The sequence below is a fragment of the Perca fluviatilis genome, chromosome 11 (assembly GCF_010015445.1).
Source record: "Perca fluviatilis chromosome 11, GENO_Pfluv_1.0, whole genome shotgun sequence".
NCBI lineage: Eukaryota > Metazoa > Chordata > Actinopteri > Perciformes > Percidae > Perca > Perca fluviatilis.
This window is the reverse complement of record NC_053122.1, coordinates 19,074,412-19,099,278: the sequence shown is the minus strand read 5'-3', so window position 1 is coordinate 19,099,278 and position 24,867 is coordinate 19,074,412. Positions and strand designations below refer to the sequence as shown.

Sequence of the window (24,867 nt, the reverse complement as noted above, 5' to 3'; positions counted from 1 at the left end):
TGAGTAATTTACATTTTTGAATCACAGCGCCCAATGGTGTCCGCTCTGGCTGTTCTAGTGTTAAGGAGATTGAAACCACATTTTTATTAACAGTATAGGCTATATTTGTATACCTTTTTATAGGCTATATATCATGATTTATTGTGAGAAACCCAAGCCATTCTATTTAAATTTAGACATTCAGCACCCATTATATAGCCCAAATGGAATGATCTTTTGTTTCGTGCATGCATGTGTGTAATGGGAGGGGTTAGGGGGGTAGGACTTGATTGCACAGCTTTGTTCCTATCAAATTTTATTGCAGTAAATTCAGACTTTTACATACTTGTGAAGGAGTGGGGGGACTGGTTTTAGGATGTGGAAATGACTGAGCCCCTGATAATGTTATTGCTGCAACTTTGCACATATTTGGTGTGAATGTGTTTGTAAAATTGTATATTCTGATGTTTTGTATTACACTTGCATTTAATATTTATTGCTCTACCCACGTGCCCAGGGACTACAGGTGAAAAATTGCAATTGGGCTACATCTTGGTTGATGCATTTCTCCTTGTTTTATACTATGTTAATGTTTAATTATGCACTGTCCCTGTTTAAATAAAATTACATTACAATTTCTAAGGTAAGCATCTTCAGTTTAAGAGGCTTTCTGCCCTTTACCTCCATTTTGTTCAGTCCAATCCACAGAGGAGCGTTGAGATTCAAAGCCAGCAGCTCAACATAGGCCTGTGACCACTCGTTTCGCAGGCTAGCCAGTTTGGCACCATCCCCTTCGCAGTGCTTTTTGGCTTCATCCCAGTTCATTTGTTGAGTAACAACCTTGATAGAGTCATTAAGTATTTTGACATAATCGGTAGAAGTTGTTGGTTCAGGGGAGTCTGGGAGAGATGGGTCTGTTTAGGGTGAGAAATTAGATACATTTAGTTTTTCTATCCTTGTTAAAGGTCCCATGGCATGGACATTTCACTTAATGAGGTTTTTTAACATTAATATGTGTTCCCCCAGCCTGCCTATGGTCCCCCAGTTGCTAGAAATGGTGATAGGTGTAAACCGAGCCCTGGGTATCCTGCTCTACCTTTTGAGAAAATGAAAGCTCAGATGGGCAGATCTGGAATCTTCTCCTTATGAGGTCATAAGGAGCAAGGTTACCTCTTCTTTCTCTGCTTTGCCCGCCCAGAGAATTTGGCCCACCCATGAGAGAGAGGCATCATGGCTTTCAAACGAGCAAAGTGGCAGTTGGTCTCCTCCTCAATAGCTACAGACACAGAAATGGCACATCCTAAGGAAAGCTCATTGTAGGACTGGCTCTAGTGGCTGTAATTCTGCACCAAGGCTGAATTTCGGGAAAGAGACTTCAGATACAGTATTAGGGGACCACTAAGGTCTATATAAAAGCATCCAAAGAGCACCATGTCATGGGACCTTTTAAGTTCAAGAGCATTCTTGTATAGATTCTTAAGTAGGGCTGTGACGACAACCACAATACTGCAGTGACGTTTTTTTTTTCTTTTTTTTTTTAATAAATTCTTTTCGCTGGTCAAAGTTACAGGAGTGCATATGTAATAACAATAATCATTGTTTAGTTATCATCATTGACTGTCTTCTATCCTATGAATAAGGGATTCTTTGTCACTTTGGCTTTGCACAAAGAGGATGGACCGTCCATTAAACATATCGGGGGATTTCTTTTGTGTGTCCAATTATTATGAATGATTTCTAGGTTTTAGTACTTCCTACTTTTAGAACTTCCCGTTCCTAGCTGAGATTTATGGCATAGCGCTTCAGTGTTTTACCATTGTACTTCACACTGCATAAATTAGATTAAATCAGCTAGCTTAGTTTTCCTCTGTTTATAGCCTGCCTGCTCTTTTTTTTTTTTGTAGCCTAACATTGTTAAAACAGAGCAGCTTATTTTGGTAGAGAGAGCAACAAGTTGGCTGACTGCCAAGTCACCCTCTCTCTGCTCAGCTGCTAGTCTGCTGTGCTGCAGAGAGCCTCTGCTCCTTCAGTGTGTAAGCCCTGCCCTAAAAATCTTTGACAATAGAGCTTTCTAAACTGTCTGTGAAATACATCAAAGGAGAGGAGAAAAAGTAGAAGAGACAGTAGCTAAGTTTCCATCCACTTGTCAATCGAATTATCTGAAGTTCGGTAAAAAAACTCATGCGAATAAAGCTGGTGAAAGTGTGTTTCCATCCAACGGCTTTAAAGCGAATAAAAACCTGTGTGTAATGACGTCACATGCTGTTTTGCGAGTAAATTGGTATATTGAATTGATCTGAGACATTTTAAGGTGTTTCCATTCATTTTTGCACTGAATCGCACAAGATTCAAGCGAACTTTTGCAAACAAAGTTTTGCTAGACGGAAGTAGTTGTTGTTGTTGTTAATATTAGAAGCTAAGCTACGATGGGCCTTTGACAGAGGATCTGATCCAGCTCATCAAAAAGGTGGAACTTGCCTTTTATTTTCCCTCCGGCACTGCTGCGAGACAACTCTCTTTTTTTGAGCCGTGTATCGCTGTTTGAGCTCCTTCCATTTACTCCGCAGGACGTCCCACGGCTTGTCGTAAGGGACATTCTAAAACGCTTAACGTGAAAAAGCTTAACATGGTTTAATGTATCTAAACAACGATCAATCATCACCAGATGTATCATGGTCATATCTTGTCATGAACACTTAAGCCTGTCAAAAAAACTAAATCAAAATCCAACGATTAAGTTATCTCACGTTAATGTTTTCTTCATCATAGTGTCAGATAACATCCATAATATTTGGACATTGGGTTAGATTTGACCGTTTTTAAGTGGTTATGATGAGCAATATAGAAGAGTGATGATTGATCGTTGTTTATGTACATTAAACCACGTTAAGCTTTTTCACATTAGGACTTATAAAGCCAATGAGAACCGTGGAGTCAACCCCCAGCCGCTCCGCTGCCCTGAAGCAGAAACGCTTTATGTCAGATAATGTCCATAATATTTGGACATTGGGTTAGATTATTTGACAGTTTTCCGTGGTTATGATGGGTAATATGAGAGAGAAATTTGGTGATGATTGATCATTGTTTAGGTACATTCAATCACGTTAAGCTTTTTCCATAGGCTCTATGAAGCATAAACGCTTAATGTCAGATAATGTCCATAATAATTGGACTTTGGGTTCGAGTTTTTGACAGTTTTCAGTGGTTATGAGGAGCAATATGAGAGAGAAATTTGGTAATCATTGATCATTGTTTAGGTACATTAAACCATGTTAAGCTTTTTCCTCGCCATATTAATAATATTAATACGGCCACTGATGAAGAAAATATTAACGTGAGATAACTTCTATAATCGTTGGATTTCGATTTAGTTTTTTTGACAGGCTTAAGTGTTTATGACAAGATATGACCATGATACATCTGGTGATGATTGATTAAACCACGTTAAGCTTTTTCACGTAAAGCGTTTTAGAATGTCCCTGTCGTAACCTTTGGTTATTTCCTTCACGAGCTCCTGATAAATGATGGCGTTTCTTAGATTTTTGCTATCTAAAATAGCCGTTATATTTTTCTGGTAAATTAAAAAAGTATCTCGTCTCCTCGTTTGTCCACTTACATCTGTTTTTGTTGACACCTGTCATGTGTGCAAACAGAGCGGAAATACTGGGCGGAACTGAACTTAAACTTCTTCTTCATTTTATTGCGGGTTGCAACCATAAAATGACCTAAAACTTAATCACAATTCATTATTTATTCGGCAAATAACGTTTCCATCAGCGTTTATCGCATAAGCCGTGTATCGATCAAGAGAAAATCAGATGAGACCGAACGTATTTTCTTTGAGTCGATATTCATGAAATTCAATCGGATTTTACTGTTTCCATAAGGCATTTTTCATTCGATGTCACTTAATTTGGATAAAAACGGGTCGATGGAAACATAGCTACTGATTTAAGGTGTTTATTATATTCCCATGGTTAAGACTCACTTCCTTAAACCTGCAGTAACTACATTATTTTACATGTTTTTGGCAATTTAGGGGCAGTGAAAATAAGAGTTAATAAGAACATAGTCCCTACATGAAACTGCTCACAACAATGTTTGTGAATTAGCTTGAGTAACCGGATCATGATTTTCGGAAAGAGACACTACTGTGGAGTTTTTCAATTATTTGTTCTAAAATATTATATATTATCAATTGACTTGGCTTCGTGACCCACGTAGCGAGGTGGGTTGAATCAAGGTCAGGCAAGGGACGATTTCATGAATTGCACACGGCCTGGGTCGCTAACAGCCGGGGTGGGACAAATTATGTGATTGGTTGGAAATGAGATTGGGGCAGTCGTCGCAGGTCATCGCACACTTTAAAAAACAACAACAACATAGATTTTGTCTGCTTTACGCTGGATTTTCACAGGCAGCTTTAACAACCGCAGAGCGAAGCGGTTGAATTCATTTCTGCCCATCTCCAATGTTGACTCCATGAGTTGAACTTTTGCGGAGCGATAGCCTGTAAAAACTTAGTGAAAATAAGCTTAGTTTAAGTTTCTCAGCACAGCTGCTCTCACTCCCCTCTTTCGCACGAGACATGTCTCCAGCCTGCTATTTCTTTCTCTCTCTACTGTACAATGACAAATTCAAATACCTACAAAACATTAGTAATTGTGGTATACAGCTGGACTGGAGTATTTGACAAGTTAGCTGTTCACTGAATATGACATGTAAAGCCCTGCCGGTTTCATTTAACGTAATTGTTATGCATAGCTCCCTGGTAGTGACCCAGGTCGTACCTAAATTGGCATGACCAGGAATATACCCATGTTGACTCACTTGGTTGGAATTTCCAAACGAAGAGTTGAACACAGGGCAGATAATCATGGCCCAACCCAGGTCATTTGTGTGAAAGAGGTATTAGTCATAAACACGCCATATACCATGTGCCTGTTGTTATAGTGCGTGTGCCCACAACTATGGTGCACACTGTTTAAGCATGTGATAGGTGAGGCGTAGCTGATGGTATTATGTTTTGTCTGTTAGGGAAATAAAGAATATCTGGTGAATGTAAAAGTTTAAATATAATAATAATAATAATAATAATAATAATAATAATAATAATAATATCGAAAAATTGGAATATAGACAGATCAGGGTAATCAAAGTACCATGGCAATCTCTGTATGTAACAAATACAAATGGACAATATTGTGCCAGCCATTGTGGATTTAAAACCTTCTAGTCCATATGAAATGCATTCAAGAGAAAGGGCAGAGAATAGGCTTACCAACATTTTTAAGACAGACATATCCATTAGTGTCATTGCAGGAGTTTTTTTGCCATTTCCCTAAACCAGTCTTGGGATTGGTAGTCATCACAACACATCTTTTCTGTTGAAACACAGCAATGGTGAGTTAAAGAGAAAACTACAGTATAATCCAGGTGACTGACAGCATCTTTCCCATAAAAAAATTACTAATTGGCAAAATATTATCATTAGTTGACCAATACATCAACTATCTCTACTGACTAAGAGGAGGCAGCCCTAATGTCACTGCATACACATTTAAATCACCAACATGAACAAACCAATTAAAATAGCAGGGCACCCAATCATTTATATACAGTATACTGTATTTTTAAAAGGGTTAATTGTAAAATCTTGATTTATTTATTATTTTATTTATTCAAACATATTATTATAATTATCTTTACCAAATAGCAAATAATCCAAGTCAAGACAAATTAAGTTGTATTGCACATTACAGTGTGTCAAAGTATTTACTCATAAATCGTTGGCCAATTATATAGTTCAATATCCATTATCTTAAATGAAAAATCAGGATCTCAGAAATTTGTATGCATATAAACGGAAAATATTACAAACCATACAGATGCATATTATTAATCAAACATAACCCCAACTTGTCATAAAGTGTATGTTGGCTCCAAGTCTAAACAAATGAAGTGGTATTGCATAGGCATGGGCAAGTTACCGGTTTTAAGGTATACCACGGTATGAAACGGTATCAAACTAATTCAAGGTAATGTAACGCTGTCTTTGAGTGAACGTTTGCAATCAGCTTTGAGAGTTAACGTAGCATGTCTGATAGTGAAACAATTACTTCATGTTGCTACCGATGCAGATAACATAGCTAATGTCAGCTATTTTCCTGCCTAACTTAAACTTTACTAAGCAGAAGAGTACACATTTTCTGCAAAGTTAGTGCTTTTATTGTGGTGTTAAAATAATTGAGCTGGTAGCACGTCTGTTGTTTAAGTCTTTCACCAGTGTGTACATCTGGTTTTGCGACTATCTGTGTTGTACAGAGAGAGCACATGTATGTGTGTGCACAAACACATTCTCTCTCTCTCTCTCTCTCTCTCTCTCTCTCTCTCTCTCTCTCTCTCTCTCTCTCTCTCTCTCTCTCTCTCTCCACATGTGTATGTGTGTATTTACATTGAGAAAAATAGAATTGTAGCATTATTTATATTATTCGTAGTAGGGGTAATTGTAGTGATATATATTTTTACATTACAATTAGATCCAGTGTTTCCTCTATGTTGATTTGGAAGTGGCGGCCCGCCACAGCAAAATTTCTGCCGCCACGCTATCAGAAATGGGGCAGAAGCACAATGTAGTCGCGGTTGCCTTTTAAATTATCCTGCCTGTTGGAAAGCCTGTCCATGCCCCCTGCAGTCTGATGTCTGTTTAGTAAGAGGCACTGCGCTTTGATGTCTGTTTAAAGAGGCAGCAGACTTTTTATTTATTCCTTTTCTTAATTCTGTCTGGTTTGTGAGGAAAATGTGAGTATTGTAGCCTACATGTGGAGTTTGTTGTGTGACAACATGCAGGACAAATATATCAGTATAGTTTAACAATTTAGATCGAATTCATGGCAGGAGTTGTCATGAAAGCCTTATTTTCTTTTCTAGAAGACTTTTCTAGTCTACTCAGCTAATCATCGCCGTTTAATATGTGATAACCCCAGTTTATCACACTCTGTGTGTGCTCTGAGTGTTTATGTTAAAGCTGCATTGTGCATTGCATCGCCACGCAGTTCACAGTACGTATTGCAGCTACGGTAGCCTTCACGCTTCAGTCTATCAGCTGTGGTTGTTGGAGTGCATGTTGGAGAGTGGCACGGACGCGCGCTTCACACCACGAGCGGGCACGCGCGCCACCCGACGGAAAGGAGAGAGAAAGAAAAGGAGACTGCAGCGGTCCAGAGGATAATTAACTAGTTGGGATTTGGTGTGTGCGTCGAAAGCAGCTCCTATGTTCACTCTTTTTTTCAGATGACGCCGGTCTCTTGATGTTTTCAATATCCGTTTTCTTTTTCTGGGCGAAGAAGAAGACTCCTGTTCCTGAAATTTGGATTTTGAATACGTGTGGTCTAGGGATGGGCATGATTAATCGACGATCGATAATTGTGAGTCTTGAAGCAATTAAATGAATTTCACTGTGTGGCAGCAATTAAACATTTTACCACACGGGGGCGCCATAGGCTACTCAGTTACATGCAAGTTTCTGTTTTGATTTCAAAAGCAATCATGAAGAGGTCATGGCGAAGTGTGGCGTGGGACCATTTTGATTTAAAAAATGACTTAGTTCACTGCAAACACTGCGATGCCGTGTATAAGAACAGCACGGCCACGACTCAAATGATGTACCCAGCAATGGTGCATCCTGCTCTCAGTCTCAACCTAGCATTGTGTCGGCCTTAGCACGGAGGAGCTGCGATGCACATCGAGCAGAGAAAATTACCCAAGGGATCTGCAAGTTCATTGAGATGGATATGCTGCCTTTAAGTATTTTTGAGGGCAACTTATAAATTCATTGGAACCACCATATCACATTCTGTCACGACGTACCATCACCAGACTGGTAGAAAATCACTACGAAGAAAGGAAGCAGGAGCTGTTAAAAGAATTGAGCACCGCTGACAGAGTTGCTCTACCTACAGACTGCTGGACCGCTTTAACAGCTGAGAGCTACATCACCATCACATGCCATTACATCAGTGATGACTGGCAAATGAACTCGCGGTCCTGCTCACAGAAAGCCTGCCAGGCCGGCATACAACTGACCACCTCGCTGAGAAAATGAATGGAGCTGTAGAGCAGTGGGGACTTGAAAACCCAGTTATTGCATGCGTTCACGACAACGCGGCCAATATTGTTGCTGCCAACAGTCCCACCAGAGTGCTCTGGATTTCTGTTGCCTGCTTTGCACACACCCTCCAGTTGGCCATGAATGACATTTTTTCTGATTATTGATTCCCCCATCATATATTTATTTATACAGGTTGAGTCTGGTGATGAGTTTGTGTCATTCGCCCCCATGATCTCAACGCTGGACCCTCGTCACAAACGCCTGCGCTTTCTTACACCAACACAGACGTCAGTCCTCTCAGAGCAGGTGTTTTCGGCGGCTGGACTGGCGGTCACCAGGTCGCGGTCGCGTCTGACCCCAGATCATGTCAACATACTTATCTTTCTCAACAAAAATCAGTAGACTGTTGCAGAAGTTGTATGTTAGTTACTAGTTATGTTTTATGAGGCTTTGTTAAGTAGTCTTAATTCATTGTTTAGGTTAATCTCTCTCACCCTCTTTCTTGACTCTGTACCTTAAATAGTTTTGAGTTACATTTTGACGAAACCTGTCAGATCTAAGTATTATGTTTTTGGTTAAGTTTTTGTTTAATTTGATTCTTTTTTAATGTATTTATTATTTGGGAACAAACGAGGGTCTCTGTTTAAGAACGCCGGCTCGCAGCTGCAGATTCCGCTGCTTTAGAGCACTGAAGCGCATATATCTTTAAGTTTAGTTTAACGTCCAATTTAACTGCCACAAGTTGCTCTTCTTGTAATAAAGATCTCATCGAAGAAAAACACGCTGTATTTTTGTATTTTCATTGCATTTTTAATTTATAAAAAGTTTAATAAATAATGAATTTTAATATAAAAATATGAATGATTAATCGATAGTCGATCGTTAATTTTCCCGACGATTGACGAAGAAAATAGTGTGGTCCTCCATGCCTTCCTTCCAAACTTGCCGGGGCCGGGAAGCGACGATACCCATTAGTAGCAGCTGTGAGTCGAAAACGCGAAAGGCGGAGCAGTATAGCCTGTATGTCCCTTACCGGCTAACGTATTTCAAGATGGCGCATCATTCTGGAGCGTCTACCCCAGTTCATGCAAGTGCAAATGTAAAATTTCAAGCTAATAGGAATACTTGAAATTGATGGTGGTGGTCAATATTCATGAAAAAGGACAAGTTTGTGAAGGGCAATACAGATTTTGATAATGAACAACTACAAACGTTACACACTGGGGCTTTAAAGTTAACTTTTATAATATAGTGTAGGAGGTTATTGTGAAGTGATTCTCCGTTTCTGTGCTCTGTAGGCTATGTGCATTTAACCACTTCGTGATTTATTCAACACTCTATGTCTGTAGCCTATTTGTAACATTGGTAACAGCTACAGCTAATATCATTGTGCACTGTAAGTTTATAGCTGCTGCTTTTAGTTCACTTCATAACTATATTATATATACTGTGTACTATATATTGGAGCCTGATTCTTTGACCGGAGTCAAGTCCATATCTGCCACCTCAACCACTTAAATTGTGGGAGGTCAAACCCCTCCGTTTCACAGCCGACATAATGGAAAATAAGTTGTTTTTTACCCAGACATTTCAAAATAATGTTTTATAGCTTTAATTGCAATACCGCAATATCGTGAAACTGATGTATTTTTGCTGAAGGTTATCATACTGTCAGAATCTCATACCAGCCCGTGCCTAGTATTGCACATTACAAATTGTCAAAAAGGTTTTACCTCTAAATCTTCTCGCCTGAAGTCATGTAAATGTTGCATCTGCAATGGAAAATAAGGATGTCAGAAATATGTTATAAACATTTGACACAGTTGTGCAATGCCTCTTGCACACATTTCAAAATAATACGTTTTAGAGCTGTAATTGCAATACCGTGAAACCGTGGTATTTTTGCTGAAGGTTATCATACCGTCAAAATCTCATACCAGCCCATTCCTAGTATTGCACATTACAAATTGTCAAAAAGGGTTTACCTCAAAATTGTATAGACTATAGTCGTGAAAATGTCGCCTCTGCAATGGAAAATAAGGATGTCAGAAATATTTATTATACCAAAAACATTTATTATAAACATTACAGAAGTTGACACAGTTGTGCAATGCCTCTTGCACAGTAAAGTTTAAACATGTTAACTACCCCAAAACGGTCCTCAATCGTTCTAAATGAAGGATATTGGCGCTGCAACAAAAGAGAAACTGTCACATTTTCATTAAAAACGGTAAATGATTAGTTAGTTATTTAGTGTAGCACATACTTCTTGTACTTTACAACTTCAAGTTATAATAACAAAATTACAGTGTCCACTTACTTCATTCCCCCAGTTGGTGTATCGCATTGGTCGCCCATCAGTCCAGAGAAATTGATAGCCACGTGCATTAGACAAACCAATCCACAGGTCTGTGGTTGGTGCCTCAGCCAATTTAGTAGTCAGAAACACTGAAAATGTAACACATACTGTTCATTTGAAGTTGTCAACAGTAACGTTAACCAAAGTGAATACAGCGTGTAGTTCCTTTTTAGCAACAGTTTGCTTTATTTGCACATATGTCTTACAATTACATTCTAGGATATAGTATTATTTCTCTCACAGAAAGAGTCTTTGGATCAAAATAAAGTCCATTCAGCATTACGGATATCACACATAACGTTAGTTAATGAACATCTCGGATCACATTTTCACTTATTACCACTACTACTGTCATTACTAAACATGTGCCAAAATATGAATATAACGTTGCCGTCAGTAGGCTTATTTGCTAGCTAACCACCGCTAGGGTCAAATTCAGCACATAGATGGTACCTTAGGATATGTGAAACAGGTGATTTTACATACAGTTTAGCAAAAAAACAAAATGCTATGGGAACATTACAAAGTTTTTTCATGCTGGTTTTGAGTGGTATGCAGTATTCACAACAACAGTAAGTGAATACAGCGTGTCAGAGGAATACAATGTTAGCTTTTTGTCTCACCTGTGGTCTGGTAAACAGTAACTTCATCAAATTCAGTGCGTACCATATCAATGTATAGCTGAAACACTGACCCAGCCACAATCTCTTTCAATGCAAACAACTTCAAATGTGTATAACGGTTCAATAACAAAGCCCATTGTCTCTGCCTGACTCTATTTGGATACCCAGCAGACATTTACATTTTTATAAAATATGCATATGCATTTATGTCGTCGGGTTTATGTGCTGCTTAGTTTTATCTACACAGGTGCCATTATTTTCCTCTCCCTATGTTTTGTGGGCTGCCTGTACATTTCTCGATTTTTTTTTTTGTCATTCATTATGGTCTTAAAAGTCTTACATTTTACTTGTAGAAACCTGCAGACACCCTGAAAAACAATAGTTTTCTGGAAAAAACATACTGTAATAGTGGAATAAACACACCTTGCACTTGTCTTGAGAGAATTGAGGCCAGATTTCCTCCCATTGTTTTGCATTGTGTCCTCGCTCCAACCCACGTCTCCTTCTGGCTATTAATGATGCTGTAACACTATAGGTGAAAAATCAACCGCTTAGTGTGATATCTCAAAAGAGCAGTAGCTTATTTATTTTTTTTATCCAAAAATTGATAAATGCCTTTTAAGACTGTTTGCCCATTTCATGCAACATCAGTTGTATTCCCATCTTACCAAACAACTACAAAAATCTAAAGTGACCTCTGACCTTCGAGGCAAGTTTTTCCCAGTTCTGTGGACAGCCACCTTTTGGAGAAACTGTTGGTGCTACAGTGGCATTGGCAGGTGGTGAGCCACTGCGTTTACAAATTGACTTATGCTCATACCCACAATTGTAATCATGCCAGAACCCTGTAAGTCAGTCAAAAAATATTAAATAAATAGTTCAGCAAAAACAATGAGCATTACATTTAAAACCTAATCTCAGATCAATTCTTTATTAAATTTATTAGATGAAAGTATGCCAGTGCAGGTTAATCAAATTTAAGTTACTCACCCATGGATGTAGTCATGACAGCACAATTCTCATCATTGCGTAGGAAAACAGGTTGATTTTCATCCCACCGTGTAAACACCACTGGGGAACCATCCATCCACCTTTTGGAACACAGCAAATTCAATAGAAAATTTAAAAGACATCATGGCACGCTCTTACTTTCATTCCCATCTTGTTCTTTTTTATAATAAGTAGTAATACATTGTTATACAACGCAACATAGTTTGAAAAATAAGCTCTGCTCTTGAATCCAGACAGAAAAATCCACCAGATTTTGTTCATATTTAAAGCTGCACTAATTAATACTTAAGGCTGTAAAATTAATACAATTTTGATCATGATTTTGATTTTGGCTTCTAACGATCACTAAAATCACATCACAGCGGTAACGAAACAATTATTATGCACATTACGTTTTGGAAGTAAGCTATTTTGTCTTGTGTTCTGAATGAAAAAAACAACTTGAAATGTGAAGTATTAAGGGAAATTTCACAGTTCAAGGTGTTTTCACTGTTGATTTGTTCAAAAGGAGCACTAACGCCACAGGTCCTATGTTGACAACGTGGACACAGATATAGGAAACGCCGAAGGCAGTCGCAGTATTTACCTAGCCGTCTAGGCTAATGCTGTTGTGCTAACGTTAGCGAAACGTCAGCGTAGCGTTAGCTAGCTAGCTGTCTAAACTTGTGAAAAGCTGAACAGCATCCCCGTCCAAGTAATAAATAAACACTAGGTACATATGTTGTTACTGGAGCTAGTATCAAAACGTGAGATATCTAATCAATATGTATTTACAACCGTCGGGGGATTTCACAGGTGGGACTGGCAAGTTAGCCCATAGGGCCTAACAAAATTAATTGTTTGGTTCCGGTTTCCGACCGACCCTGTCAATTTATGTGTGACCCAAATTTATTTTATGAGCTTGGGGAAGAAATTATACGAATTAAATAAATACACAAATAAAAAGTTTGAGGCTACTATATGTTGTGTTTAATGTCGTTCAAGAGGATGGCAACGTAGCAAGCAAACACGATCAAATGAAAGGTAAACACCCTTTAGAGTGCTCTAATGTTACGGCAAGTCCCTGTGGCTCAATGGAGGTGGCTAACAGCAGTGAAGCTAATGACAACTTCACAACACAATTAATTTGGATACAAGCGTTGCATTATGGAAGATAGATGGGATTCTGAACAGTGATGCCCGCGCTGCGCACACACACACACACACACAGCAGAGCCGATGTGTGTGCGTTACTTCACGCACACACATGTAACTGATTGGAAATGATAGCTACAGATTATACATTATTTACTTCCGCTGGCGCAGATGAACTAACGCTACACTCGTTACTGTAAGTAGCCTACAATAAACCCTCAATGATTAAATAGTCAATACTAGGGCTGCAGCTATCGATTCTTTTTGTAATTGATTAATCTAGCACTTTATCGATCGATTAATCGGATAATTTTTTTTTTTGCGTTTTTAAACAACCAAAACTAGGCCTATATGTAGATATTAGTTATACTCGGACACCAAACAGGCTTTTCAAAATAGGTTTAATAAGTACCAATACATGCTGGAAATGTAAAACCGAGATGGGCACCTTGTTGCATCTCATTTGGGAATGCTCCGCGGTCAAACCATTCTGGCATAACATATTGGAGTTCTTGGGGACATGGGCAGGAGTGACCATGCCAGTGTCCCCAAGACTGTCTTCTAGGAGATAAAACAGAAACGCCAACCCTGACAAAAAGTGCATATTCAGTTCTGATGGTTGGGATAGCCTCTGCTGCCAGAATTATATTGAGATACTGGAAATCACCCATAAACCCAACGATGCAGGAGTGGAAACTCCTTATGAGTGAGACAGCATCATATGAGGTTATGCTGGCTAGGATAAGGGGCAAAGAGCCTGAGACTCTAGGGAATTGGGATTACTTTATGGTCCACCTGACTACTAACTAGTAGCCTGATTATGGGACTGTAGCCGGATCTTTATGCCATCTCTATTTAACTTACGGATATTTTGTTTGATAGTTTTATTTAACTGATTCCACTGTACTGTCTGCTTAGTTTGTGCTTTTTTTCTTTTTTCATCTTTTACACTCCATGTGACCAGGATATCTTATGCTTTGGCTGGAATGTTATTTCACTGTCTGACCTCTTCATCTTATTTTTCCTCTGTGAACTGTACCATATGAGCTGTTATTTGTCATGTTTGCAAATAAAAATTTTAATTGCAAAAAAATATATAGTTAATATTAGTTATTCTCAACCTATTTTCATTTATATATTTGATTATAATGTCACACAGCTCTGTTACACTTATGCTATTAGATTTTTGATCAGAGAGAGAGAGAGAGATGCGCAACAATCAGCTGTTTTTCTGAAGGATTAGTCAACGCGTCAGCTCTTTAGATCAGATCGTGGTCACCACTACGTATTTTCTTGTCATTTTGGTAGTTGTTGTGTTTGGTGTAGTTCCACCATCCATACGACTCTGTGATTTACTTTTGTCAGTCCTCTTCGTGGAATGGATGATTAAGTTAGACTCCATGTTTTCTGTTGAGATGCTAAAGCACTGACGTCGTGCTATTATCGTGGTAAGCTAGTTTGATTTTGCAGTAGACACACTGTACAGAGTTTTAGTTTTAATTACGTTTGAACTGATTCCAAACTTTGGACACTTTCTGTCGTTTTCTCCAGCCTGTCTCTTAGCCCCTCGCTATTTACGCTCTGGCATGTGTCGCCAGCAGCAGACTGAGCCGCGTCTGGTGTGCGACAGTAATAATGCTCCGTGCGGAAACACCGTCCGAATCTTGATTTTTGGACAAACTCTTGTAAACTTAGCTGCTGTCTAAACGAACCATCCTCTCCGCTGGAGCGGTAAACCTGTGGATGTATAAGACCAAAACAGATACATGTGGCTACTTAATATGCACGTGAATGACATGTTTTCAATTTACTAAGCGACAACTGTACATGTAGTAACAGGTAGGCTATGTTATGAAAAAATTGAGTATCCATCGCTACTGTAAAGGAGAAAAAAAAATTCCTACCTATCCCTTGCTGCCACTTGGAAAAAAATTTAAATAAAAAATAAAATAAATTCCCTATCGACCCATGACCTCAACTGACAACCAACCAGAACCAAAACATTTTTTTTTTATGCCTAGCTAGCATGATGCCTTCTATTTTCTAGCTCTAGATAAGTTTACTGGTACTTAGCTATCTGAACTAACGACATGATCACTGCCACTAGATATAAAGAAAACATTGACTTTCACTTGGTGCTATTCACTGACAGTAAAAACACCTCTTCCTCATCCCAGTCAGTCACCATAGTTCTAGTACTAGGCTGATGCACGTATCCCCAACGTGACGTCATCACCGAATTGCGTTAAAAAAAAAACACTAATACCAAAAATGACAAAAACTGGCTTTTAACACTATTTGGAGACATTTTTAACAGTGATATACATATATTGAGTACTGTATGTACCCATTAATCAACAGTGGTGGTTAACCTGCAACATTGGCTTTAAGTTACAAAAAGTTCTATAGGGCATAAAAAAAAATCGTTTGGTTCTGGTTGGTTGTCAGTTGAGATCATGGGTCGATAGGGAATTTATTTTGTTTTTTATTTTTATTTTTTTCCCAGTGGCAGCAAGGGATAGGTAGGAAATTCTTTTTTTCTTTACAGTAGCGATGGATACTCTATTTCTTTTATAACCTAGCCTACCTGTTACTACATGTACAGTTGTCACTTAGTAAATTGAAAACATGACGAGGCGTCATTCACGTGCATATTAAGTAGCCATATGTATCTGTTTTGGTCTTATATATCGACAGGTTTACCGCTCTAGCGGAGAGGATGGTTCGTTTAGACAGCAGCTAAGTTTACAAGAGTTTGTCCAAAGTTCAAGATTGGTTGCAAATTAAGATAAACAGTTAGACTACAAACTGACATCTTTCATTTTAGCTTGTTTGTAAAAAGTTGCTATTTTCAGAGTAGAGCTGTGTTTGCACAGCGCGGTGGTGGTGGTACTACATGTTTATGCCTGTAGAACAGGTAGGTGGGTATACTGATAAGTACTGACTATTTAATCATTGAGGGTTTATTGTAGGCTACTTACAGTAATGAGTGTAGTGTTAGTTCATCTGCGCCAGCGGAAGTAAATAATGTATAATCTGTAGCTATCGTTTCCAATCAGTTACATGTGCTGCGACAAGAAATGCGTGCGTGCTGTTCAGAATACCGTCTATCTTCCATAATGCAACGCTTGTATTGTGTTGTGAAGTTGTCATTAGCTTCACTGCTGTTAGCCACCTCCATTGAGCCACAGGGACTTGCTGTAACGTTAGAGCACTCTAAAGGGTGTTTACCTTTCATTTGATTGTGTTTGCTTGATACGTTGCCATCCTCTTGAACGACATTAAACACAACATATAGTTCATGAGTGGTTTCATCTGCCCTGTAACGTGTTGAAGCTCCCCGGCGGCGCATTAGTTCTGTAGCTGGCCGATGAGGGCTGCTTGAAGGCGCCGTCCGCACGCTGCTGCCGTAAAACTGGACACGGCAACGTTAAGTGCCGCTGCGACGACATCAATTCAATTCAATTCAATTTTATTTATAGTATCAAATCATAACATAAGTTATCTCGAGACACTTTACAGATAGAGTAGGTCTAGACCACACTCTATAATTTACAAAGCCCCAACAATTCCATCGTGTCCTCTTCCAGCATTGCTGGAGGACAACAGGCATCTTGCATCGCAAGAGTGCTGTACAAACATTTTATTATAGTTCGCCTCAAACTTTGTATTTGTATATTTATTTAATTCGTTTCTTCCCCAACCTCATAAAATAAATTTGGGTCGCACATAAATTGACAGGGTCGGTCGGAAACCGGAACCAAACAATTATTTTTGTTAGGGCTAGTGTTGCTTTAAACTGGGCCTAAAAGAACGTGTGGGTGGCCTAAAGCCTTTTTACACACCTTTTTAGTACATAGAATACTAAGCTAATAAAATAATAATTGTTGGCATGATTTTATAAATCATGTTTTAATGTTAAGCATACATGTGGCAGAGTGAATCCTTAGGATTAACTGTATCTGTGGATAGCTACCTTAGAGACTACCTTATCTGTAGGCCAGTAAGCCTATCGTCAATGTGTGTTTTTTTCCCCCTGCAAATATGCCAATTTATATTTGCAAATATGTTGAATTCATGTTTAGACATTTTAATTTTTGACAAAACATTATACAAATTATTATACATTGTACCATAATTTGGCAGTCCCCCCTGCAGTAACTCTGAGGACCGCCTAGGGGTCCCGGATCTCCTGTTGAAGATCTCTGCTTTAGTCTATTTTTAATCATTGTTTTGGTTTTCTGGCCTGCAAACTCAGCTTTCATCAGCTTCCTTACCAGCCATGGCAGGCATCTGTTTAAAAAGTTATGATAAACCTATTGAATACTACCTGCCCGGCGCTAAACAGAAGATACTTTAAGTTAGAAACTAGCTATTGAAAAAAGGATGCATCTACTTTGTAGTTAGCTAAAGAGAATTATATTTCCCTCAGGAGTTTGTAAAGACACTAAGAAAATTAGATTGAATATTTGGCTTACTTACTTATTTGGGTGGCCATAAATGTGTGATGGCCATGACTAATGACCAATTGGCATTGTTTCGATGCGCCTGAAGCTAGAGCAACCAAATTAATAATGTTTACAATAGACACAAAAATCTGACAGTCTGGTGGTTAGCAGTCAGCATGACTGGTATCAGGCCAACCTTGCAACAGCAACTATTTAAAAATGTTCCAATGATATTACATAGCCTACAGCACAACACATTATTCAACTGGTCACACCATCTACACGTCACATAGTTTTGATCCTTTTTTAAAACTTCTTTTCTCATTTTAATTTAATCCATTTAATACATACTCACCCATATGTTCTATCAAGATCTACATTCAGGCCTATCCAGTAGGACCCATGACTTCTGGACACCTACACACAAACCGAGGCACACAGTAATACCAGCAGTATTTCAATTCCAGTTTGTTCTGAGCTTAAATGCCATGGCTAATAAGTTATTTCAGTAATGTAGAATAAATGTCACTCACCTGTTTCCATAAAAAGACACTTTCAGCTTCACTGTTGATAGTTACCAAGTCACTATGCTTCTTTTGGCAGAAGCGACGAGCTTCTTCCATGGCCATCGACACCCTGTTAATATAATACTGAGTCCCATTCCATTCTAGCCACCCATCTGACGTCGTATTGTAGTCTAAAAATATGTCAGAAATATGTAATGTATTACAGTACATTTGCGACCTTTTTTTATTTTTTTTAAATATGTAGTAGCATAGAAAAAATTCCCACTTACCAGGAGTGACAGGGTCTGGAGGTGGTTTTGGAGTCACTCCTGTTAGAACATACAGTAGATAGAAGAACATTATACTCAGAACACTAAATAGTGAGTGCACAGGAGTGATAGCAGGCAGCGCTGAGTTGCGAATATGTTCACCTTAAATTTGAGGAACACATTGTTGGAAGGTCAAGCTTGCTCAGTTACGCTTCAACAAAGGTTACAAAAGAGTGACATGCTCTTCTTTGAAACCTTGGTAACCAAACAATAGAGAAAGAAATGGTTTTAGTTTCTCATTTTACCTATACGGATTTGGCACAGCCATCCACGGTACGTCTCACAGTGCAAATCGTTCCAAGACCCACTGCTATGCCCCCAATTCATTCCAAATTCAACGCAAGATTCCACATTGTTTTTATTGTTTGGCTCTCCATCCGACCAGTGTTGGAACTGCAGCTGCAAACAAAACACACTGTGGTTTAGAATTTTGTCTATGAGTGTCCTAAACTAAAAATGATTGACTCAACTATTAGTAAAATACTGTTAACTTACTGGGGATCCATCGCTCCATACATAACCGGTGGCTGGGTCAGGAGCACTAAGTCCTATCCAGAATGATCCAGAGCTATAATGGACAATATTATACGATAATTGTTAGGGGTGTCACGATTCTCCAAATCCTAGATTCAATTCCATTTTCGATTCTAAGGTCACAGTTCGATTCGATTCTCAATTTTTTCTTTTTATAGCACAGGTTGCTATGCTATTTTTAGACTAGACTTGTATGTAATATAATATCTGACCTTTGTTCGCAATGTACCACATTACATTGTCAAATTTAAAACATTTATTAACAACATAATGTAACAATAACATGTCTTCAGTCAATTGGAAACTTGACAATTTGTCAATAAAGTAAAAAGAAAAAAAAAAAGTTTACTGACAATCCTGAGGGCACGGAGTTCTGTGTTAAAGCCCCCAACAGCGTCTTCTAGGCAGCGCTGCCTGGAAGGCACTAGGATTAGGCAATGGTTATGGTTGAAGACAACGGTCGCAGCGCTGCCTTGAAGGCTTAGTTGGGGGCTTAAAACCCCATCGAACCAGCACCACCAGCTGAGGAGACTGTTAGCAAAGAGCGCTAACGTGTTGCTCTCTCTAATATAACCAATATAAGCTGCTCTGTTTAGGCTACAAAACGTGCATGCAGGCTGAAATTCAACCGTGCGGTTTTGTTGGGATAAAGCTATAAGCAGAAGGAATATCCGCTAGCTGCTGGTCTAATGTGCAATGGTAAACACATAGAATATGGTACAAGCACATAGCAGAGCTTGCAAACTGTGGCTTTTTTGTCGACAACGTGAACGTTGTCAACATAACTCACTGGAAATTCAAAATACTTTCACACACTTGAAAGAGGAGGGGGCTCAAGTTCTGTCGATGGGTTTCCAGCATCTGTAGTTGCCATGCTATCTTTTGACTGGCTCTAGCTAAGTTACAGAAAGTTGACTGACTCGCAGCACTTTAACACGTGTGTTTTTTCCCTCTTGACAAGCTGACCGGATGTGACATGGGGGCGTGGCAGTATCGACGATTCCATTCTTTAATTCGATATTCAAGATTGTGACTTAATTTCGATCGTTTTTGATTTAAAATCACCAAAATCGTGACACCCTTAATTATTGTATTGGTGATGTAAGTATAAAACCTGTTTGAAAAATGTTAAAGAAGACCTATTATGCGTTTCCATATTTTCTGTCTTATCTATAATGTTACAATTTGGATGTCAATATTAAATGTGGGCAAAGCGTCAAATAATGAGGTAAATGTATTACCTTTTCGTCCCTTTTTTGGGAGGGGGGGCTACAGGGGGAGACGACATTACAAAAGAGCGTCTCAGATAGATGAATACAGGTGCAGCAGCCATGGGCAGTATGATTACAAATATGAATTTAAATGAACATTAAAGGATGTAAACATTTTTAAGTTGAAACAAAATACAAGTATGAACCGTAAAACAAGTATAATAGTCATACTGTACCGTTGTGAAAGCTTTTCTCGCTCATCAGCACTGTGGATGCTGAGCAGGTCTCCTCCGATGGCCCTGCAGTAATCTCTGGCCTCATACCAGGTCCTCTTGTTTGAAGATGACTCTGGAAACAGCTTGACCAGAAGACAAAGCGGTTCAGTATGGTTTGGTAGTGTGACTTCACAACAAGCAAACAGTGTTTTATTGTCTTTACACAAGTATGTGTGCCTATTAGTAGTTTCAACATTTAGTTTATAGCCCAAGTGTATACACATTTCTATGTATCTTAACCATTGTGCTTGAAATGTCGGTTACCCTTAAGGTATCTACATAAGAGTGAGTCATAAATGTTTATGACATAACGCTGTATTTAGTGTCATTTGGTTTTTGTCATGACAAGTTATGGTTAGGGTTCATGTGTCATGTGTTCATGACAGTGTCATGTCACTCTTATGTAGATATACCTTCAAGTAAAGTGTTACCGAATTGTCTGACTAACTTATATGTCATACTTAGACTTTCAACTGTTGAATAGGAGATCTTTTTACATTTTGGGTAGTTGCTTTTGAGTGAAGTAAAAGCATTTGATAAACTATAACACTTTAACTCAAGTGTCCATTTTGTTACCAGACTCATCAAGCTAACAGAGAGGATAAATGTAATTGCACAAGTCAGGTCAAAAGGGCTGAAATAAAATTACTCCAACATTTTTGTTCATCCCATGTCCCAAATTTCTTACAGTATAGATTCAAAATAAGGGAGCAATTATTTCCGTGTGTATGTAGGGTATTTGAGAATTGTATTAAGACACTTAAACTACCATACTTTTATGATTTTTTTGTTTTTGTTACATGTGGCTGTACCTTATAGCAATATTGTCTTGATCCTATTCGAGTCCAGCCGTCGGCACACGTGGCAGGGGTTAAAGTGGGTGGTGCAGGGGTTAAAACTGCCCCCTCAGCCAGGTGTTTGCAGATGTATTTTTCCTTATTGGTGCAGGACAGCACATCCCAGAGGCCAGCAAAAACCCCAGTTGTCATGGCGACGCAGCCCTGTTGGTGACCTTGCATTGTTGAAGTAGAAATGGTGAAATGTCAATTGTGTGGCCACTTTCGGGCAGATTTTACAGATAGAGTTTAAAGTGTATCCATACTAGGGTGTGGATCGAGCCCAACAGGCATTAAGATATTTATGTCCAAGCCCGACACAGTTAAAATCTTGTTTTTTTCTCATACTAATGACACATACGTTTCTTTGTGTGGAAAGCCCGCTTTTATTGAGCAACTGTAGGAAGGCATTCGGAAATGTCAACAGATGAGCGCATCAGCGCACACGGGGCAACAAGCGCACGTTAACACAGACGCGCACCTACATAAAAAGCTTTTTTAAATTTAAAATGTTCAATGCCTTATCGCGCTTATGTGAGCGAGCCCGACCCAAACAAGAACATCTTTTCTAAATATATGTCCAAACCCGGCCCGTCGGGTGCCATCAGGTCCCGACGGGCTCGGTTATCCTCTAATCCATACCTGGCATTTCAGCATTCCAGTGAGTAAACCTCACGGAGTCTGTGTTGGTCCACACAAATTGATCAATGTCTTTCTGGTTTGAGAGGCCTAGCCAGAAGTACTTCTCTGGTCTCATCCCCACCAAGCTGACGAGGAAGGCATTATCTACCCTGGAAATATTTACACAATTAGGATCGTGAAGTGTCTGATGTCACTAAATGTTGTATAGCAAAACAACCTTACATGATTTTTTTGTTTGTTTGTAAATCCCAATACATTACACTTCTGAAATGCAGTATTGCTCAGAACATTTGGAGTAAAAATAAGTGTTCTCACCTATTTGAAACATCAGCTAAGTAAGAATCGGAGCTCTCGCATTCATTTTTGGCTTCATCAAAAGTTTTGGTCTCTATCCCTATAAAGTAGCAGTACGAGCCGTGTCTTCTCCACCCCTGGATTGTAGGAAAACAAAAAAGTGAAGAAAGACCATTGTATGATTTTTCATAATTTACTGTGATTCATTATTTATTTTTTTAGAGGAAAAAAAACAGACAGCAACACACCCCACCAACCTAATAACCTGATGCTGAAATATGCTGTAATCACTACAATCACAAATATTATATAAAGTTAAATGTAGCCTAAATGCAAGTGGCCTAAATTATAAAGTATTATGAAGTTAAACATTTTATTTAATAATGCATTCATGGAGTTGATATATAATATACTAGTGGTTCCCAACCTTTTTTCCTTGGCGCCCCCCCTACTCATGTCTAAGAAAAGCTGAGCCCCCCCTCCCCCGAAACCGAAGTTGAGGTAACTCTGGAGATAGAGCCTTACTTTCTTTTTTGACACAGAGCAGTTATCAGCACTGTTATGTTTCTCCGCCATGTTTCATTCATAAAATAGTGATTCTGTGGCAGCAGGAAAAACGAGGATACAACAAAATATATAGTTTTTATACAGACTTTTGTATACATTATATATTCTAGTGTATTATCATAATTTGTTTAACATGTGCAAATATATATATTTTTTTACCTCAACCTCAAACCAGATAAAGACTCGCGCCCCCCCTGTGATCTTTGCCGCCCCCCCTGGGGGTGCCCGGACCCCAGCTTGGGAACCACTGTATTATACCATAGTAGGAGGAGTAAGGAGGAGCATTAGCATTCAGTTGAAACCACCTGTTAATGTAAGAGTAATATTTAATCACCTTTTTAGCAGTTTATTTGGTCTCCATATCATATAATATCTGTCACTTAATCTGTTTGGTTGTCCACTGTGTTCAATTGCTATCTTGCCGAATTTATTTGTCTGCTTTGTCGGTGCTGGGCAGGTTGAGTATCATGAATTTATCAGATCGTTGCTGCGCTGTAGACAACCAAAACACTGAGCAAAAAAAAAAAAGGCTAAAAATCTCTGAGTTTTAAGAGGGTATTGAATTGGGTGAAGTGCATTGAAGTTTTTGGACTACATCCAAGTTAAACTTTGGGGATTATTTCATGAACAAGCCATAAACTATTTTGAAATAGATTTAAAAAAAGTAAACTTAACGCACAGTTTTGCAGCCTGAATCCTGCTCCACTTCATCTCCAGTGGGTTTTGAGGCACTCATCTTCATACAAATGGAGCCATGTTTTTCCTCACACACTTGGTCAGCCCAGTTCCCATTCTGCAACAAAGTACCGTTAATATTTATTTATGTGGAGACTGGATGTACTGGAAAGTACTTCAGGCAATGCACTGGTCAATCAAATGTAAAACAAAAATGCCAAAGTCTTAAAACTGTACAATATGAATATACTAGACAATGTATTCAATTTAACCCTTCGGTTCAGGTCACATTGACCCGTTTTCAATTTTTGTTTTATATCAGAAAATATGGGACGTAGAAATAAATGCTGAAAATGTGTAGAAGAAAAATTTAACTATTTAAAACATTGGAAAAAGCAAAAACAAACTGAAAAAAGGCGTCAAAAACGATTTTTTCAAGGTTGACGGAAGACAACACAAGGGTTAACACATGTAGAGTTAAGTAAAAGATGTGTATTTTCAAAATGAGCCTTTTTGCTGCCTGATAGATCAGTTTTCAGAGCATTATTTAATGTCAAGTGTATGTTCTGTGCATATACAGTACATAAAGGTAATATGTCCACCATATCTACATGATTCTCCTTACCTCTCCCCTGATGAGAACACAGTCCTTTATATCAGTGGAGACGGACGGTTTCCCAAATTCCCAGCTAGTGAAACTGACAGTTGAGTGATCAGTCCAGTCAAACAGCCCCTCCATCTTCCTATCATTGAGTCCAATCCAGAGCTCATCAGTGGATGCTGCAGACATGAACATAAAAAAACAAGAGCCATTAACTTGATATGTTACTAGTGAATAACCAACATCTGCACATGGTATTTATGTCTGTTTATTAATGTGTCCTTCTTGACTGATTCATTCATGCTTCCCAATCACTGACTCATTCTTCAGCGGTTTGGCTACCAGCTGGCTAGTATTGTTCAATTTCAACAACAAAGCAAAGTCTGTCTAGGGTTTTCTGCAGCCTATTATTATAGCAGAGGCAGGCCACCTTGCCTGAATTAAAAGACCACCTCCACGAACATCATTGCTAAGAAATAATTCAATGCAATGCAATATTGACCTTCAAAGTGTACAGAGGTGGGTGCTATATCTAGTAACTAAATGTAACTGATCATGTAAAAAGACTAATGAACAATGACAATGAATGATTGTAAATTGTACCTTGCACTTGAGGTAGTTCATCAGGGCAGTGCATCACAATGCCAGGAAAAATGCAGAGAGAAAGGCCTGAGTGCTTAAAGGGGTGTTCTTTGTTTTGTCTTAGTTACAACTAAGGTTTTCTTACTTATAG

The 24,867-nt window shown here is 38.7% G+C and overlaps 1 protein-coding gene and 1 long non-coding RNA gene across 5 annotated transcripts in view; one reads left to right on the top strand and one right to left on the bottom strand.

Moving 5' to 3' along the window:
- Positions 1-24,867, top strand: part of LOC120568774 — a 69,674-nt gene that overhangs the window by 16,070 nt on the left and 28,737 nt on the right. The window contains exon 3 of one of the 3 annotated variants that reach the window (XR_005640779.1): positions 8,282-8,390. The exons of the other annotated variants lie outside the window; for them this stretch is intronic. This is a non-coding gene — a long non-coding RNA (uncharacterized LOC120568774). Of the gene's footprint in view, positions 1-8,281; positions 8,391-24,867 lie in introns of those variants that run through there. 3 annotated transcript variants of the gene reach the window in all.
- Positions 1-24,867, bottom strand: part of LOC120568752 (macrophage mannose receptor 1-like) — a 36,992-nt gene that overhangs the window by 5,163 nt on the left and 6,962 nt on the right. Inside the window, exons 8-28 of one of the 2 annotated variants that reach the window (XM_039816438.1) lie at positions 24,738-24,743; positions 24,159-24,313; positions 23,538-23,651; positions 22,313-22,428; positions 21,998-22,146; positions 21,332-21,531; positions 20,481-20,602; positions 18,995-19,067; positions 18,745-18,898; positions 18,461-18,499; positions 18,198-18,361; positions 18,020-18,081; positions 12,062-12,162; positions 11,774-11,916; positions 11,495-11,600; positions 10,410-10,537; positions 10,238-10,279; positions 10,075-10,113; positions 9,823-9,861; positions 5,261-5,363; positions 661-893 (exon numbers count right to left, since the gene is read on the bottom strand). In XM_039816438.1, coding sequence (XP_039672372.1) covers positions 661-893; positions 5,261-5,363; positions 9,823-9,861; positions 10,075-10,113; positions 10,238-10,279; positions 10,410-10,537; positions 11,495-11,600; positions 11,774-11,916; positions 12,062-12,162; positions 18,020-18,081; positions 18,198-18,361; positions 18,461-18,499; positions 18,745-18,898; positions 18,995-19,067; positions 20,481-20,602; positions 21,332-21,531; positions 21,998-22,146; positions 22,313-22,428; positions 23,538-23,651; positions 24,159-24,313; positions 24,738-24,743 — 2,288 coding nt within the window. The remainder of the gene's footprint in view (positions 1-660; positions 894-5,260; positions 5,364-9,822; positions 9,862-10,074; positions 10,114-10,237; positions 10,280-10,409; positions 10,538-11,494; positions 11,601-11,773; positions 11,917-12,061; positions 12,163-18,019; positions 18,082-18,197; positions 18,362-18,460; positions 18,500-18,744; positions 18,899-18,994; positions 19,068-20,480; positions 20,603-21,331; positions 21,532-21,997; positions 22,147-22,312; positions 22,429-23,537; positions 23,652-24,158; positions 24,314-24,737; positions 24,744-24,867) is intronic. The other variant, XM_039816439.1, reaches the window with a different exon arrangement.